This window comes from Cherax quadricarinatus, chromosome 40 (assembly GCF_038502225.1).
Source record: "Cherax quadricarinatus isolate ZL_2023a chromosome 40, ASM3850222v1, whole genome shotgun sequence".
Lineage (NCBI taxonomy): Eukaryota > Metazoa > Arthropoda > Malacostraca > Decapoda > Parastacidae > Cherax > Cherax quadricarinatus.
In genome coordinates this window covers 6,047,875-6,065,636 of record NC_091331.1, presented here as the reverse complement: position 1 = coordinate 6,065,636, position 17,762 = coordinate 6,047,875, and the positions used below count along the sequence as shown (strand labels likewise).

The 17,762-nt window shown below is 37.0% G+C and overlaps 2 protein-coding genes across 3 annotated transcripts in view; both read left to right on the top strand.

The window, feature by feature from the left end:
- The window catches only part of ast (protein asteroid), a 24,137-nt gene extending 7,729 nt beyond the window's left edge, over positions 1 to 16,408 (top strand). Inside the window, exons 4-5 of the mRNA XM_053774819.2 lie at positions 6,994 to 7,203; positions 8,834 to 16,408. Coding sequence (XP_053630794.2) covers positions 6,994 to 7,203; positions 8,834 to 10,927 — 2,304 coding nt within the window. The 3' untranslated portion in view covers positions 10,928 to 16,408. The remainder of the gene's footprint in view (positions 1 to 6,993; positions 7,204 to 8,833) is intronic.
- A 154-nt stretch (positions 16,409 to 16,562) lies between these two features.
- The window catches only part of LOC128687375 (uncharacterized), an 82,586-nt gene continuing 81,386 nt past the window's right edge, over positions 16,563 to 17,762 (top strand). For both annotated transcript variants that reach the window (XM_070092660.1, XM_053774818.2), the window contains exon 1: positions 16,563 to 16,871. The gene's annotated coding sequence lies outside the window, so the exon portion shown is untranslated. The remainder of the gene's footprint in view (positions 16,872 to 17,762) is intronic.

The window sequence follows — 17,762 nt, the reverse complement described above, 5'->3', positions numbered from 1 at the left end:
CACCTACGTCATAACTTTTTTTAATTGTGTTCATTATTGTTTAAAAAAATATGAATGAAATGTATTTTTAGTGTTCTTTAAGGTTTAGTAATAGTTATATTCTTTCACAAGCTATTTACGCTAGTTTCACTGTTTGTCATTATTTTAAGGCATTACATCTGATTTACGTCAGAAACCAGGTTACATCACGGCACTTGGAACCAATTAATGACGTACGGCAGCTTATGACTGTACCCTGATAATTGTACTTATGTGTACTTTTACCTGAATAAACTTACACACTGTGCTGGCATGCAGCTACACATTAAAATCACTAAGAGGGTCTCACAAGTGTTGAAGACACAATAATAATAACGATAATAATTGCTCTGGGGAACTTGAAATGTCGTATATTTCATTATTATAGACATTTTCATGAATTCATTTATGATATTTTTTCAAAAATTATAGAAGAAGCAAGCTATATATCACATAAACATAATGCATACATAAAACCATAGTACAGTGGACCCCCGCATACCGATTTTAATCCGTGCAAGAGGGGTAATTGTTATGCGAAATAATCGGTATGTGAATGAATTTTCCCCATAAGAAATAATGGAAATCAAATTAATCCGTGCAAGACACCCAAAAGTATAAAAAAAAAAATTTTTTTACCACATGAAATGTTAATTTTAGTACACACAAACTGAAAAAGGCATGCACACTTACATGACACTTACTTTTATTGAAGAAATAAAAAAGGGAATTAGAAAAGCAAAAAGAGATTATGAGGTTAAAGTTGCAAGAGAATCGAAGACTAACCCAAAAGGATTCTTTCAGGTATACAGAAGTAAGATCGGGGACAAGATAGGCCCACTCAAAAGTTCCTCGGGTCAGCTCACTGACAGTGATAAGGAAATGTGTAGAATTTTTAACACATACTTCCTCTCAGTTTTTACACAGGAGGATACCAGCGATATTCCAGTAATGATAAATTATGTAGAACAGGACGATAATAAACTGTGCACTATTAGGGTCACAAGTGACATGGTCCTTAGGCAAATAGATAAATTAAAACCTAACAAATCCCCAGGCCCTGATGAACTGTATGCAAGGGTTCTAAAGGAATGTAAAGAGGAGCTTAGCACCCCTTTGGCTAATCTTTTCAACATATCACTACAAACTGGCATGGTGCCAGATAAGTGGAAAATGGCAAATGTGATACCTATTTTCAAAACAGGTGACAGGTCCTTAGCTTCGAACTATAGACCAATAAGCCTAACCTCCATAGTGGGAAAATTTATGGAATCAATAATTGCCGAGGCAGTTCGTAGCCACCTTGAAAAACATAAATTAATCAACGAATCTCAGCATGGTTTTACAAAGGGGCGTTCCTGCCTTACGAATTTATTAACTTTTTTCACTAAGGTATTTGAGGAGGTAGATCATGGTAATGAATATGATATTGTGTATATGGACTTCAGTAAGGCTTTTGACAGGGTCCCACATCAGAGACTATTGAGGAAAATTAAAGCACATGGAATAGGAGGAGAAATTTTTTCCTGGATAGAGGCATGGTTGACAAATAGGCAGCAGAGAGTTTGCATAAATGGGGAGAAATCAGAGTGGGGAAGTGTCACGAGCGGTGTTCCACAGGGGTCAGTGTTGGGCCCCCTGCTGTTTACAATCTACATACACGACATAGATGAGGGCATAAAGAGCGACATCGGCAAGTTTGCCGATGACACCAAAATAGGCCGTCGAATTCATTCTGACGAGGACATTCGAGCACTCCAGGAAGATTTGAATAGACTGATGCAGTGGTCGGAGAAGTGGCAGATGCAGTTTAATATAGACAAATGCAAAGTTCTAAATGTTGGACAGGACAATAACCATGCCACATATAAACTAAATAATGTAGATCTTAATATTACGGATTGCGAAAAAGATTTAGGAGTTCTGGTTAGCAGTAATCTGAAACCAAGACAACAGTGCATAAGTGTTCGCAATAAAGCTAATAGAATCCTTGGCTTCATATCAAGAAGCATAAATAATAGGAGTCCTCAGGTTGTTCTTCAACTCTATACATCCTTGGTTAGGCCTCATTTAGATTATGCTGCACAGTTTTGGTCACCGTACTACAGAATGGATATAAATTCTCTGGAAAATGTACAAAGGAGGATGACAAAGTTGATCCCATGTATCAGAAACCTTCCCTATGAGGATAGACTAAGGGCCCTGAAACTGCACTCTCTAGAAAGACGTAGAATTAGGGGGGATATGATTGAGGTGTATAAATGGAAGACAGGAATAAATAAAGGGGATGTAAATAGTGTGCTGAAAATATCTAGCCTAGACAGGACTCGCAGCAATGGTTTTAAGTTGGAAAAATTCAGATTCAGGAAGGATATAGGAAAGTACTGGTTTGGTAATAGAGTTGTGGATGAGTGGAACAAACTCCCAAGTACCGTTATAGAGGCCAGAACGTTGTGTAGCTTTAAAAATAGGTTGGATAAATACATGAGTGGATGTGGGTGGGTGTGAGTTAGACCTGATAGCTTGTGCTACCAGGTCGGTTGCCGTGTTCCTCCCTTAAGTCAATGTGACCTGACCTGACTAGGTTGGGTGCATTGGCTTAAGCCGGTAGGAGACTTGGACCTGCCTCGCATGGGCCAGTAGGCCTTCTGCAGTGTTCCTTCGTTCTTATGTTCTTATGTTCTTATGATTGATGGGATGGGAGGAGGGGAGAGAGAGTGTTAGTGTTTAGAAGGGGAATCCCCTTCCATTAAGACTTGAGGTGTCGAGTCCTTTTCTGGGGTTACTTCCCTTCTTCTTTTAATGCCACTAGGACCAGCTTCAGAGTCACTGGACTTCTTTCGCACAACTTATCTGTCCATAGTGGCCTGTACCTCTCGTTCCTTTATGACTTCCCTAAAGTGTTGTACAACATTGTCAGTGTACAGGTTGCCAACACGGCTTGCAATAGCTGTGTGAGGGTGATTTTCATCAAAAAAGGTTTGCACTTCAAGCCACTTTGCACACATTTCCTTAATCTTTGTAGTAGGCAACTTCTTCAATTTCTCTCTCCCCTCCTCTGAACCAGCTTTCTCAGGTCTGGCCTCTTGCTCTTGAAGTTGATCTATCAGCTCATCAGTGGTTAGTTCTTCATTGTCCTCCTCCACCAACTCTTCCACATCCTCCCCACTAACCTCCAACCCCAAGGACTTTCCCAATGCCACAATGGATTCCTCAACTGGCATAATCCTCTCAGGGTTAGCCTCAAACCCTTCAAAATCCCTTTTGTCTACACATTCTGGCCACAGTTTCTTCCAAGCAGAGTTCAAGGTCTTCTTAGTCACTCCCTCCCAAGCCTTACCTATAAGGTTTACACAATTGAGGATATTAAAGTGCTCTCTCCAAAACTCTCTTAGAGTCAGTTGAGTTTCTGAGGTCACTACAAAGCACCTTTCAAACAGAGCTTTTGTGTACAGTTTTTTGAAGTTTGCAATAACCTGCTGGTCCATGGGCTGCAGGAGAGGAGTGGTATTAGGAGGCAAAAACTTCACCTTAATGAAGCTCATGTCCCCATAAAGTCGCTCTGCCATGTCTGTAGGATGACCAGGGGCATTGTCTAACACCAGGAGGCACTTAAGTTCTAATTTCTTTTCAGTTAGGTAATCTTTCACATTGGGGGCAAATGCATGGTGTAACCAGTTATAGAAAAAGTCCCTAGTGACCCATGCCTTACTGTTTGCCCTCCACAGCACACACAAATTCTCCTTGAGGACATTCTTTTGCCTGAATGCTCTGGGAGTTTCAGAGTGATACACTAATAAAGGCTTAACTTTGCAATCACCACTAGCATTGGAACACATCAACAAAGTAAGCCTGTCTTTCATAGGCTTATGTCCTGGGAGTGCCTTTTCCTCCTGAGTAATGTAGGTCCTGCTTGGCATTTTCTTCCAAAACAGGCCTGTTTCATCACAATTAAACACTTGTTCAGGTTTCAGTCCTTCAGTCTCTATGTACTCCTTGAATTCATGCACATATTTTTCAGCCGCTTTGTGGTCCGAACTGGCAGCCTCACCATGCCTTATCACACTATGTATGCCACTACGCTTCTTAAATCTCTCAAACCAACCTTTGCTGGCCTTAAATTCACTCACATCATCACTAGTTGCAGGCATTTTTTTAATTAAATCCTGATGCAACTTCCTAGCCTTTTCACTTATGATCGCTTGAGAGATGCTATCTCCTGCTAGCTGTTTTTCATTTATCCACACCAATAAGAGTCTCTCAACATCTTCCATCACTTGCGATCTTTGTTTCGAAAACACAGTTAAACCTTTGGCAAGAACAGCTTCCTTGATTGCCTTTCTGGTGCCCACAATAGTAGCGATGGTTGATTGGGGTTTCTTGTACAACCTGACCAGGTCGGCGATACGCACTCCACTTTCATACTTATCAATGATCTCTTTCTTCATTTCTATTGGAATTCTCACCCTTATTGGTGTAGGGTTGGCACTAGAAGCTTTCTTGGGGCCCATGGTCACTTATTTTCCAGAAACAGCACCGAAAACACTGTAATAATACGAAATATTCCGATTGTATGCTTGGATGTTACCGCGGAGGCTGGCTGGTAAACAATGGCACGGGCGGCACATGTGAGGCTGGCTGAGGGCACACATTGGACGCGTCTCGGACGAAAATCGGTGAGCGGGTTTTTAAGCGGTATGCGAGGCAAAATTTTTGCGATTAAAGCAAGCGGTATGCGGATTAATCGCTATGTGGTGCCATCGGTATGCGGGGGTCCACTGTACAACAAACTGACATAAATATGAGATGTTGCCAGGCAGCTTGTAGTAGTGACGGCAAGAATTCCTTTTTCTCTAGTCCAACACCAATAAGCACAATAATAAAAATCACTCTGGGGCACTTTAAATTTTTTTTAATTATACATGTATAAGAAATACACTACATACAGTGGAACCTCCGGTTTTCGTTCCTAATTCGTTCCAGAGAGTCTGACGAAAACCAAATTCGACAAAAACTAAAGCAATATTTCCCAGAAGAAATAATGTAAATCCAATTAATCCATTCCAGAGACTCAAAAATATTAACAAAAAATACATATTATAGAGAATAACTATAGTTTTACATAAAGAAAACAATGAGAAATAAATATAAAGCACTAATTTTAATGGGTAAATGAACATTTAAATCAGTTTTACCTTTATTGAAGACTTGTTGGAGTATGGAAGACAGCAAGGAGGGGAGAGGGAGGAGAGTTCATTGTTTGGAAAAGGAATCCCCTTCCATAAGGACTTAGGTATCAAGTCCCTACCCGGGGTTACTTCCCTTCTTTGTCATTCACTGGCACTAGGACCAGCTTGAGAGTCACTGTACCCCTGTTGCACAAAAAATCTGTCCAGAGAGGTCTGTTTCTCTCTTAACTCACTGTGTGTGCCAGATCGCTTCTTGAAGTTGTCGAACCAGTCTCTGCTGGTCTTAATTCACTAACAGCAGCACTCTTTCAAGGCATATTCTTTATGAGATTCGCATGCATGCAAGTGCCTTGCCTTTTCGCAAATTATCACTTCCACAACACTATCTCCCTCTAACTGTTTTTCATTGATCCACACCAGCAACAACTCAACATCTTCGATTGTTTGCAATCTCTGTTTTGTTAGTACACTTACCCTGTTTGCAACATCAGATTCCTTGATTTCTTTTTTCTTTGCCAGGATGGAACTGATCGTTGATGAGGACTTCCCGCACATCCTGGCAAGATCGCCCACACATATGCCACTTTTGTACTTTTCTACAAATTCTTTCTTGAATTCTATCATGTTTCTCATCTTCTTTATCAAAGGGCTGGCGCTCGGAATTTTCTTTGGCCCCATGGTGGCTTATTTAGCAGTCGCACTCAATAAACAACCACAAAAAACGATCGATTATTATGATATGTTTTGTATGAACACCCAGAGTAATGTTCACTCAACAAGAAACAAAGCCAGATTGACTCAGAATGTGTGCGTAGGATGCTTTGTGTGGGTGTGGGTATGCAGACACGTTCGGTATGGCAGACTAAAACCAAGGTGACGAACAAAAACTGGGACAATATTTTGATGAAAAAAGTCATCGAAAACCAAATTCGACAAAAACCAGGGCAAACGAAAGCCAGAGTTCCTCTGTATTATACAAAGAAAATGTATACAATCATAGTAAAACAAATTAACATAATTGTGAGGTGTGGTAGCAGGGCAGACTACCACACCTAACTTCCTACAATAAATACCAATCACTTCTCACCCTACATTAAGACTACAAATATTTTAAAGTAAGTAATGAGTGTACTGTATGTGCATTTTGCTTTTTTATTGTATTTTTTTCCCTATTTCTACTCCTAACTTAATATATGATAGTGTAAACATGTTATCAGGCATTTATATGCATTTAAAAGTGAAACAAGGGCGATTTACTTTACTGTGGGAGCCTGGAACCTAACCCGCAGTATAAGTGGGGGCCCTTTTGTATAAAGGTTTTCTTTTACACCCAAGGGAGAATGAAAGTTGTATATATTCAGGAGTGACTGGGGTACTGTATATTGGCTGTGGTGTTATATTTAAAGTAGGGACAAAATAAATACAGTAGCTAGAGTGCTGTAAACACAGAACCTTTGCTTTTAACACCTGAGGCTTGAGTCTTTCTGAACCTATTAACATCAATATAATGAAATAGTTTTTTGAACATACTGTATATGATAACTTTATTAAGAAAGCTGGACAAGAAAGTTCAGTTAGCTTGTGACTGCTACAGACAGCAGCAGCCTAGTTGATCAGGTAATCATTAGCAAAGACTGGATTCAAATTGGACTGTGAGTAGAATTCAGAAGTCGTAACTGGGATGTAGTAATTAAATGGGATTTTGTTCTAGCCTCTTTAGTTTACTCAATTATAAATGTACTACTAATTCTTCACAGAACTTTACTAATTATGACAATATTTTTAGGTAACAGGTATGGACCGTGCACATCTCCCTCTTCTTGCCACATTATTAGGGAATGACTATATACCAAAAGGACGCTTCTCCCAATTCTACACCCACTTAGCAAAGGAAAGGCAGAATTCACGAGGCAGAAATCGCCAAGCAGATATAAAGAATGTCATTACCTGGATAGTAAAAATGAATGGAAAAAGCATGAAGTATATTATCAATAATGTAAGTAATGTTACAATGCTGTAATTCACTGGACAATGCTGAAAAGAAGTTGAACTTTATTAGGTATATGGTTTCTTGAATCATTTATTATTTTTATTATTGTATTAATGGGAAAGGGTTAAACAAGTAAGGGTCATACAGCATCTAGAGTATGGGAAATAATTAGGTTTGATCTGAGGAAAGGGAGGGCAGCTCCAAGTTCCTGAGATCAAGAGTCCTTAGTAGCATCAAGGCACCCTCCTCAGTAAGTTCTTGAGCTGTATAACATATGCTGTGTTCACTAACTAGGTGCTGTAATATGTTGCATAACATAATTAGTAGTGTTTGAAACAACATATATAAATAGATTCAGGTACAGCACTGATTTTTCAGCAACCTTAGTGCCTAGGCCATACCAGAATATAAATTTTCATGGACCAACAGAGATTACATAACAGTAATTTAACAATACACCTCTGACCCACCATGGTCTGCAAGAAACTTAGATGTTAGTATAAATGAAAGATGTTGATTAATTACTGTACTTAAAAAGTATGTTTCAGTACTACCATTCCCATAGTGGTAAATTTTAGAATTTTACTGGAACTAGAAAGCTAATCATAAATGTCTGGGAGTTAAGGGTTGTCTGGATTGCTGTCTGTTTCATAGTTACTGTTTCTTTATGGATTTGTGATGTTACAGGGAGGACATCTGGAGTATTTAAAGTTGAAGCCACAGGATTTTCAGATGTAGGCCTACTGCTATGACACGCATTATTCTTGGCTATCGTTTTAAACATTTCATCCAAGTGGAGTTGTTTCTTTCCCTGTGTAATTTTACATGTATCAAATAAAAATTTGTTAGCTCTTGTTCTGTCACAAAGAAACATTGTTCTAGTCCTTTGATTAATTCACCTGACAACTCAACTTGTCAGTAGCCATAGCTATTGACAGGTTAATATAGCTATTAACCTTAGCCATTATTAATTAACTCTGGGGTTAATTGATGGTAAAATACAGTAAGAATTGCACAAGATCAAGGGATCACCACAAACAACTGCAGTGTAAACAATACAAGTGCTAGACTAGTAAACTAGTGTGACAAAAATTTGTCATACTTTTGTCCAAACTAAAAGAGATGCCAGCTTATCTATTGCCAGAAAATCGGTGTTGTGCCTGTAATATGTTAGTCAAATTATTTAAATATGATCATAATAGTTCAGTAAAATCTCCACTTACCTGTCTGTTATTTAAGGGATTTCAGATTTAACAGACAAAATCTGTGGCCAGACAACATCTGGAAACTACAAACTATCTGTTAAATCTAGAATTGCCAATTTGCTTGGTTAATTCATTTTGCATTCAGCAACCAAGTCACTGGAATCCAGAATTGTTCTGTTATTGTTATAATAATGGAAAAGCACCCTTGTCATTTTGGATTTAACAGACAGTGGGATTTAAAAGACATCTCCAGTACTCCTCATTAGTCCATTAAATCAAGGTTTTGTTGTAATATTGGTCAGTCTTTATGATATGGGTAGATTATCTCAACAATTTCAATTTCTCGTTAGGGATATTCTTTCTAATTGTGAAAATAATAGAATTTTAGTGAAATTTATTTTTTTTTTTTCTAAATTACTTTTTCTCAACAGGTTGCCAAAATATGCTGCAAGAAGGTATCAAAGCACAGGATTTTGTGGTCGGTGAATCAGTACTCTGAAATGAAAACTAATCTCCTGAATATTCTCCGTGCAGAGGGACTTGGTAAATCCCGAACCTCCTTGCACAGCGATGGTTCTCAAGTTGAGAAATGTGAGCCCGAAGATAATACATTGATAAAGAACTCTGAGGTGGAAACTGCTTTATCTTGTAAGAATGGTAAAAAACTTCCAGCATGGTTTACAGAAGCATACCGTAGGCACAGGATTCCACATGAGGTGGCAGACATTTTAACTCACAACTACTTTATTTCACCTCCACAGGTGGAAGAAAATTTGTTGGATTGTTCGTATTTGGTTGTGGAGCCAATCGTTAGATCAGTGTATTTTTTACTGTGGAAAGGGGTCACCAGTCAGAAACACCTCATCAACTGCCATAATGAAAGTAGTTTTCAGGATGTTGAAGTGGGCAGTCATTCAGAAAGTGTTGAGAATTATAATCAGTACACTTCAAATGTAATGTATGATTCTGATGTGGTGGTAGAGGAAGAGGAAGAGTACAGTGATGTTGCATATAATTTTGAAGAAATTGATAGTTCCACTACAGTGTCAGAAGAAATGGAGGAAGAAAGTTGGAAACTTGTAAGAGATTCTGAAGTAGAGGAAGCTGAGGAGTCCAGTGAAGAAGGAATGGGAAGGAATGATAACTGGGGATTGGATCAAGCAGTTTATGAAAAAGAATATTTAAATATTGAAAAAGACATCAATTATGAGTTAACAGAAGGAGAACAAAAGGAAGCTGAGCCAAGTGAAGAAGGGTTGGGAAAGGATGATAACTGGGGATTGGATAAAGTAGTTTATGATAAAGAATATTTAAATACTAAAAAAGTTTATAATGAGTTAACAGAAAGAGAAAAAAAGTGTGAATTAATTGGAGATGCCAAATCACAGGTTTATTCCCTTCAGTGGTACTTGAGAAAAAATAATAGCATATGGGTGAAGAAGCTTAAATTTTTGGCCAATGAAAAAGCAAGTGACTTTCCCTCTTTGGATGAAGTTGCTTCTATGTCTCTTGCTGACAAGAAAAAGGTCTTCTACTCTGTGCTTGATACAAAGAATGAACTTGAGAAGTATGATTTACCTGCTGATTTGGAATTAATCTTTGCTTTTATTATTTACTGGTTCAGAAATAGCAAGCTACCACTGAGGGACTGTCATGCCTTGTGTGTTATGCTGTGTATTTTTATGTATTATATTATTGATGGCAAAATAGGAAGAGTTAGAACCTGGAAAGGATTTGAGGATGTAGAAAAGTGTAAAAGTAAAATTTCCAGCCTTCAAAAGGATGCATCTTATTGTAGCCCTGATGTTGGTGTGAGAAACCTTTTGGCTAATACATCCAAAGAGGAGTGTTTGGTAGCTGCTTTTAATCTCTTTAATTTTCACCATCAAAAACAGAGGTGCAGCAGAGATTACTGTCGCAAGACTGTTCATGCTTTCAGTGAATACCAGGCGTGTATATATTTTCTACAACTCTTGAACAGTTTACTGTGCTCACCATTTCCCATGCTAAGTGTTGAATGCCTCTGGGGTGGGACCTTCTGCTACAACATTTTCTTGTACCTCAAGAGGAAATCAAATCCCATTATTCAAATTGCTGAGATGTTAGGAAGGAAAACTTGCCTTGAACAGTTATTCCTTAAGCTCTTGAGGATACTAGCTGATGCTCTGAGCCTCAAGAAAAGTGTTTATATGCTGAAAAACTTTAAATTATATGTAAAGAAAAATGAAAAAAATATTAAAATGAATGAAACAGTTCAAAATTCCAAAAGTAATGAACAAGAGGACAAGCATGAACAGAACATGCATGATAAGTGGATGTTAAGAGAAACAAAACTAAAAGCAAAAAAGAAGAAAGGAAAGAGAAAAAATGTTAACAGAGGACAGTTGGGGAAAGTGCGTGTGCAAAGTGATAATGAGGAAGAGTCAGGAAAGGAGGAAGAAAATGATGATGGAGACAATTTTTATCTTCTTGAAAATCGCTTTGCAATGCTTGTAATTGAGAAAGAATCTGCAAGTGTTGAGTAACTTGTGAAGAGCACATATGCAGAAAACTATGAACATAATACTTGATATATTTCTTTTTCAGACATGCTTGTGTAAAATTAAGCAGAGTTGTCAACAAGTAGCTCTATAACACACTATTGTTTAGAAAAATAATTTATGAAAAATTTAAACATAAATTTTTTTAACATTGTGAATCCATGTTAATTTTTTTTAACAATTAGTGAATCATTGTTTACTTCATAAAATGCAGGAATTTTATGCTGCTCAAACCATGAAGGGGTTGTCTTTATCGAAAGAATTGGTGTTATCCTTTTTTTGGATCAAATCAGAATACCCCCACTTCTCACATTACCCAGGTAATGTATGTCCCTTATGGATTTAGCCCTTCCTTATCAGTGTTATTCTGGATCTGCCAGTGGAATAGGATATGCAGACATCTTTCCTGATCATATGATTCAAGGCTGGCTATTGCACGTAACTAGTATTTTTTTCAGCAAAGTTGAAAGCTATTCTTGATGTGGTTAACTGCATTACTACTTGGTTGAAGATTTCATTATCTTGTCCTATTTTCTGACCCTCAGATTGCATAGCAAGCAGTTCAGACTTTTGATTCCTTGTATCCTCTCATTCTCATTCAGCATTGTCACAACCAACACTGACACAAACAACTTGTCTTCTGTTGGGTACCTAGACATGTGATGCATTCTTCTGTTCAGAACCTTTCATCTTCCACAGGTATTTGCCATTCTCATTAATCTTTCTTTCAACATACCAGCCGTATCCCACCGAGGCGGGGTGGCCCAAAAGGAAGAACGAAAGTTTCTCCTTTTACATTTAGTAATATATACAGGAGAAGGGGTTACTAGCCCCTTGCTCCCGGCATTTTAGTCGCCTCTTACACAACGCATGGCTTACGGAGGAAGAATTCTGTTCCACTTCCCCATGGAGGTAAGAGGAAATAAACAAGAACAAGAACTAGTAAGAAAATAGAAGAAAACCCAGAAGGGTATGTATATATATGCTTGTACATGTATGTGTAGTGTGACCTAAGTGTAAGTAGAAGTAGCAAGACGTACCTGAAACCTTGCGTGTTTGTGAGACAGAAAAATGGACACCAGCAATCCTACCATCATGTAAAACAATTGCAGGCTTTCGTTTTACACTCACTTGGCAGGACGGTAGTACCTCCCTGGGCGGTTGCTGTCTACCACCCTACTACCTAATAATAATAATATAATATTTGGTGTTAATTCAGCTCCTGCAAGGTTGCTGACAGCATCGTTGGTTCTATTTAAAAGGTTAAACTTATTTTCATCAAACCAAAATTGGGTTCCTGGTGTTATCCTTTTTTTGGATCAAATCAGAATACCCCCACTTCTCACATTACCCAGGTAATGTATGTCCCTTATGGATTTAGCACTTCCTTATCAGTGTTATTCTGGATCTGCCAGTGGAATAGGATATGCAGACATCTTTCCTGATCATATGATTCGAGGCTGGCTATTGCATGTAGCTAGTATTTTTTTCAGCAAAGTTGAAAGCTGGGTTTGGGAAATGGTACTTGCACAATTAAACAATGGCTCTATCAGACCCATACATGGCCATCTCAAGGAGAATGCATGCTGTGACACACTTCAGATATTGTTAGATTACCCTGACAGTTCAACATATTTTGATTGATTGCTCATTTTATCAAAGAGCACATCAGCATCATTTCAGATATATTTCCAGTGCCTCTAGATTCTTGCTTTGCCCACTTTCTTCTTTGGGAGTCACACATTTTTTCTGCACTCTCTTTGCTATCTAAACCGATTAGGTTGGTTCACTTTTCTCTCAGCTGTTGAACTCTCCTGCTATATGACCCTTGTGGGTTTAGCACCTAGTTATGATTATAATAATAATGGTGATCTTTCCTCTACTCTACTGCCTCTACCCTTCCATCCATCCCTCTTTTTCCCCTAAGTAACAATGGCTTTAGCATTTTATTTGGTCACATTGGCTGTAACATTATATTTTGTCACATGGGCTGAATTGTTTTATGGGATCAAGTTTAGCGCTTTATTTTGATTACAATAATTTATGGAATAAAAGGGATTGGATCATTTTGCCCTTTGATCAAATTTTTTTACATTAGATATTTGATGGTGAATCAACACAAAAAACAGGCCTAAAATCATTAATATTATCTCTTACTTCTATTTGAGAAACCAGAAATAATTTGAATTGGCAACCCTTAATGAAAGTCTGTTAATGTAAAATTTGTTTAACCCGTAAACGGTCCAAACGTATATATACGTTTTTACCGCTAGTGCCCCAAACGTATATATACGTTTTATGTGTCATACATTTAACATTGCCACAATAAGCCTGATCACCTAGTCATGAGAGAATGGGTGTGAGCACTCACTGTGTGCTGTATTAAAATAATTGGGGATGCCTGGGTACCCTATGCTCTTTTTTCCTATTAAAAAACAAGTGGTTTTTTTTTTTTTTTTTTTTTTTTTTTTTTTTTTTTTTTCTCAAAAAAGTTGGGGCAGTACGGTAGTGAACGTATATATATGTTTGGACCATTTACGGGTTAAAGAACAAATGATACATAAAATAAACCCACATAACAGCCTGTCCTTCATTGTCAGCTAATGTTTTAATGGCTCACACCAGCCAGGCTAATGTGGATGGGTTCATACCTTTGTGCAGTGAACAAATGAGCATATGGCCAGATAAGAGGGCGAGGTAGATTTACTTTTCAGTCTTGTGCTACTTCTGCAGCCCAGTATGCAACACTTGGATAAGTGATGGGTGGAGTGCTTACTGCTGCTAATGAGGGTAAAACTAATTTGTGCCAACAACATAGGACTTCTGTATGAATCATTAGTTCCACTCTTTATAGGAGTGGTCTTTAGGACCAGCTTGTTGCAGAACTGTATAACCCTTATGGGTTTAGTGCTTAGTTATGATTATAATAGAACCAGTTTTTGCTTGGTGATTGGTGGTTTTGTGCTGATTGACATTGCACAAGAGAGTTTTTACACTGATGTGGGTAAATGTTTGCACAAGAGTGTCTTTACACTGATGTGGGTAAATGTTTGCACAAGAGAGTCTTTACACTGATGTGGGTAAATGTTTGCACAAGAGTGTCTTTACACTGATGTGGGTAAATGTTTTTGTAAGAGGTCTCTGCAGTTTGGAAAGTTTTCCTGGGAAACATAGGTGCCCTGCTCACATTGGCTAGTACTCTTTATGTCCATTCCTTGGGAGTCAGTTTTTTATAATAGTAAATTGTATGGATTTGTGTTTTTCTCTTGGGACTTAAAGCAAGCAACTAGACCTGCACATTGCCTCATTTTGGAAGATCCTTGTCAATTTTTTCCTGTTAGTCTACTTTTTCCTCATGTACTGCCTCTCTCAACCAGAGTAAAATATCCTGCTGTTGTGGCACATATTTGATGACATCTTGCTCTCACTTATGTCCTTGAGTGGCCTGGCTACTGTATCACTTTTTTGCACTGTATGAGACCAGGTTCAATGTCTGTGTGAAGGATGCCTAAATGGATTTCCACACCCAAATCTCTCCTCATTCTGTACACACTTTTTTTTGTAACTGTTAGTAACAATTACTGAAGTTTCAGCAATATTTAAAGAAATATTTCCTCTGAAATAAAGTGGAAAATCAAACTAGTTAAGTATATTATTTTTCATAATATTGCTTCAATTGATTTTCCATGTCTTGAAGTTGTTTTCTCTGGGCTACTTTGTGTGATTAGACCAATTCAGTAGGTTAACAAGACAAATTTTTTTTCTTATATTTCCTATATATTGTTTTATTAATTGCATTCATTTTTCACAAGATCTTTTGGGTCAGGTACAATATAGTAGTGCTGTACAAATTGATCAGGAAATGTAGAATTTTATTTTATGATGCCCATTTTCTTTTGGCATATGACCAGATCTTTCTCTATTAACATTCTTGTTTATGATTGTCATTATTAGCAAGACTAGAAGGATATTTAAGGAAACTGGCCCCTGAAACAAAATTGCCTGAATTGGAAAAAATAAGTGTACAGACAAAATTAAGTGATATGTACACTGTTTGCAGCTTCAATACTTGTGCATTCTCTAGGAATATAGCTCCTGCAGATTTAGAAGAAAGATATAATGGCTGATTAGTTACTGTGCTGTGGCTGGCTGTGGCTACTGAAACCCTGATTGTTAGTTCAGGAACTACCTCAAGATGACCTGTTAACCATGGCTTGCCCACAGCATAGTGTTAGTGATAGCATAGTACTGTAGTGTGTGGAGTAGTAATTGTACTGTTAGTGATAGTTGTACTAGGTTTACAAGTCTACTTCCACCTTAACTAAGTGTTAAAACACATATTTCAGTGAGATATGGCTACTTTTTAACTTTTTTTCAGGATGGAACTGGAGCCAAAGCAAGTAAACTGGTTAGACCAGCTCTCTGAGCTAGTCTAACCACTGTTGAACCTGCAGGTTCAAGTCCACTGTTGAACCCATGGGTTCAAGCCCCACCTGTGGTATGGTTTGTTCGCAATCGTGTCATTATGATTTGCCCAGTCATGAGTTAATTAACTTAAATATTTTTTCAATCCAGTTGTTAAAATTACAAGATTATGGAGATTTGGCCTGTTTGACAACTCTGCTTATATAATACAGTTTATGACAAAAAATCCCATTATACCTTTTTTTGAAGCAGTACTGAGCCCTGGGTACTGTACTTGCAGTTCCGGGTTTTTTTTGCATCAGTTCAGGGTCTTTGAACATAGCAACAGTTTGGTCCATGACTGTGTATTAACCCTTAAATGGTCCAAACGTATATATACGTTTTTTCAACATCTGAAAGTATGTAAAAAAATGTAGATCTTCTTTTTTGTTTTACATTTGAAAACGTGTAAAAAAACTTTTATCTACATTTTTTTTTGTTATTTTTGAAAATATGTAAAAAAAAGTAGATCTACTTTTGTAGCACTACGAATTTGAACGTCGATCTGTTTGGACCGTTTAAGGGTTAATATAATTTTTTTGCAAGTCTTACATGTCCATTTTATAAATAATTCATTTTATAAGAATTTAAATTACCTGACTTAGCTACCTATATAACATTTCACCTTGATATTGTATTTTTGTACTCTTGAATAAGATGTCTGTTTTAAACTTTCACATATAAATTGGTTTTTGCAGCACCATTCAGTGCATTGGTTAATTCTGACAAAAGAAAATTTTTTATTAATCTTTATATCACTGCAAAAATACAAGGATGTTATATTTTTATACAGTATACTGTAAGTAGGTAATAGCAGTCTGGAATAATTTACAGCTAGAATGATTAATTAGACGCATGATTTTCAATGTTGTAATTTTTTTGATGTATACAATTTTTGAGTCAGCTTTTTTAATGTACAGTATTACCCTACTAGTAGTTTCCAAAAACGTCACTGTTAAAATTAGGAGGAAAAGATTTTTAAATAAATTGTTATTTGCTAAAGGACCTTCAATATCATTTATGTTTTTTAAATGACTTTACTAATTTCATATACTATAATGTGTATGCAGGTTATACTGATTTATGCTAATTGTAATCCACATAATTTTGAAATCATTATAGTGTTAAAAGCATATTTTCTTGAAATATAATATGAATACATTTGTATAGTGTATGAGCTTACAAGAAGCCATCCTTCACTGGTTAAATCACCATTTTCTCTCAGAGCCAAACATACATTCTCAACCATTTTCTATGACCACTTGAACTGAAGCCATGAGAACCCTATTGATCAGGGTGGAGGGCAACATGCAGGGATGGTGTCAGTGTGTGACCAGCTGTCAGCACAACCACACATCATGCACTCTCCTCCTATCCAAACAGACAAGGATTAGAACTGCGGAGTTGACGAATGTCTCGACAGAATTCGCACAGTGGAGCTCACTATTAGATTCACGTGTCTAAGGTAAGAGTTATTTAATGATTTAAGAGTGTCTCTTTGTTTATATGCAAAGTTTAATATGTTGAATGCTAGACTAGATCACAAGTTCTAAGTGCACTGTTGACTGGTAAGGTTCTAGTACTGTAAGTTTCGTGTGGTTGTTCAATGTTTTTGTTATTTTTGTTCGTTAGGTTTTGTGTAAGACTTTTTGGTATTTTAAATGGCCACTTCCTTTTTACTTTAATTATTTTCTAACTGTATATAGTAATTTGAATTAGGAATTTCTTACATAAGTTAATGTGACACTTATTTTCAAGAAAATTTGAATTGTGAAATTAGTTCATTTTATTGTGATATCAAAAACTAATTTTAAGGAAAGATACAAGAAGTAGTAGTCTTGATCTTTTAAAGACTTATGAAGTGGGGATTATACTTTGAAAACTGAATGACACATGGGTTTAATATTTCATGAAATACAATGCAATTTTTAAACTTACATTATTGTTACAGAAAGTAAAAAACTATGTCAGTATTAGATAATTACAGTTTATTTCATAAACCTGCAGGAACTCACTATGGAATATGTGAGGCACCATCAAGATGATTGTAACTAGGCTAGAATAGAAAAATATGAAGAATTTTGTAAAGAATTTGTAGGAGGATATAGTAGGAAGTAAGTGAATAGTAGCACTAGAAGTCGCAACATCTTTTAGTCTAAGGCACGGTATAAATCACAATATCTACCAGGTGTAAGATATGGCAGCTGATATTGTAACATACACTTGGTCTAAGGTGTCTCTTAGATTAATATTTGGTTGCTATAAGCAATAGAAGCCATGGCTATAATATCATTTGTTTCAATCTTTGCAACATCATGGGCTAAATTTGTACAGTAATTATTTACAATAAAGGATT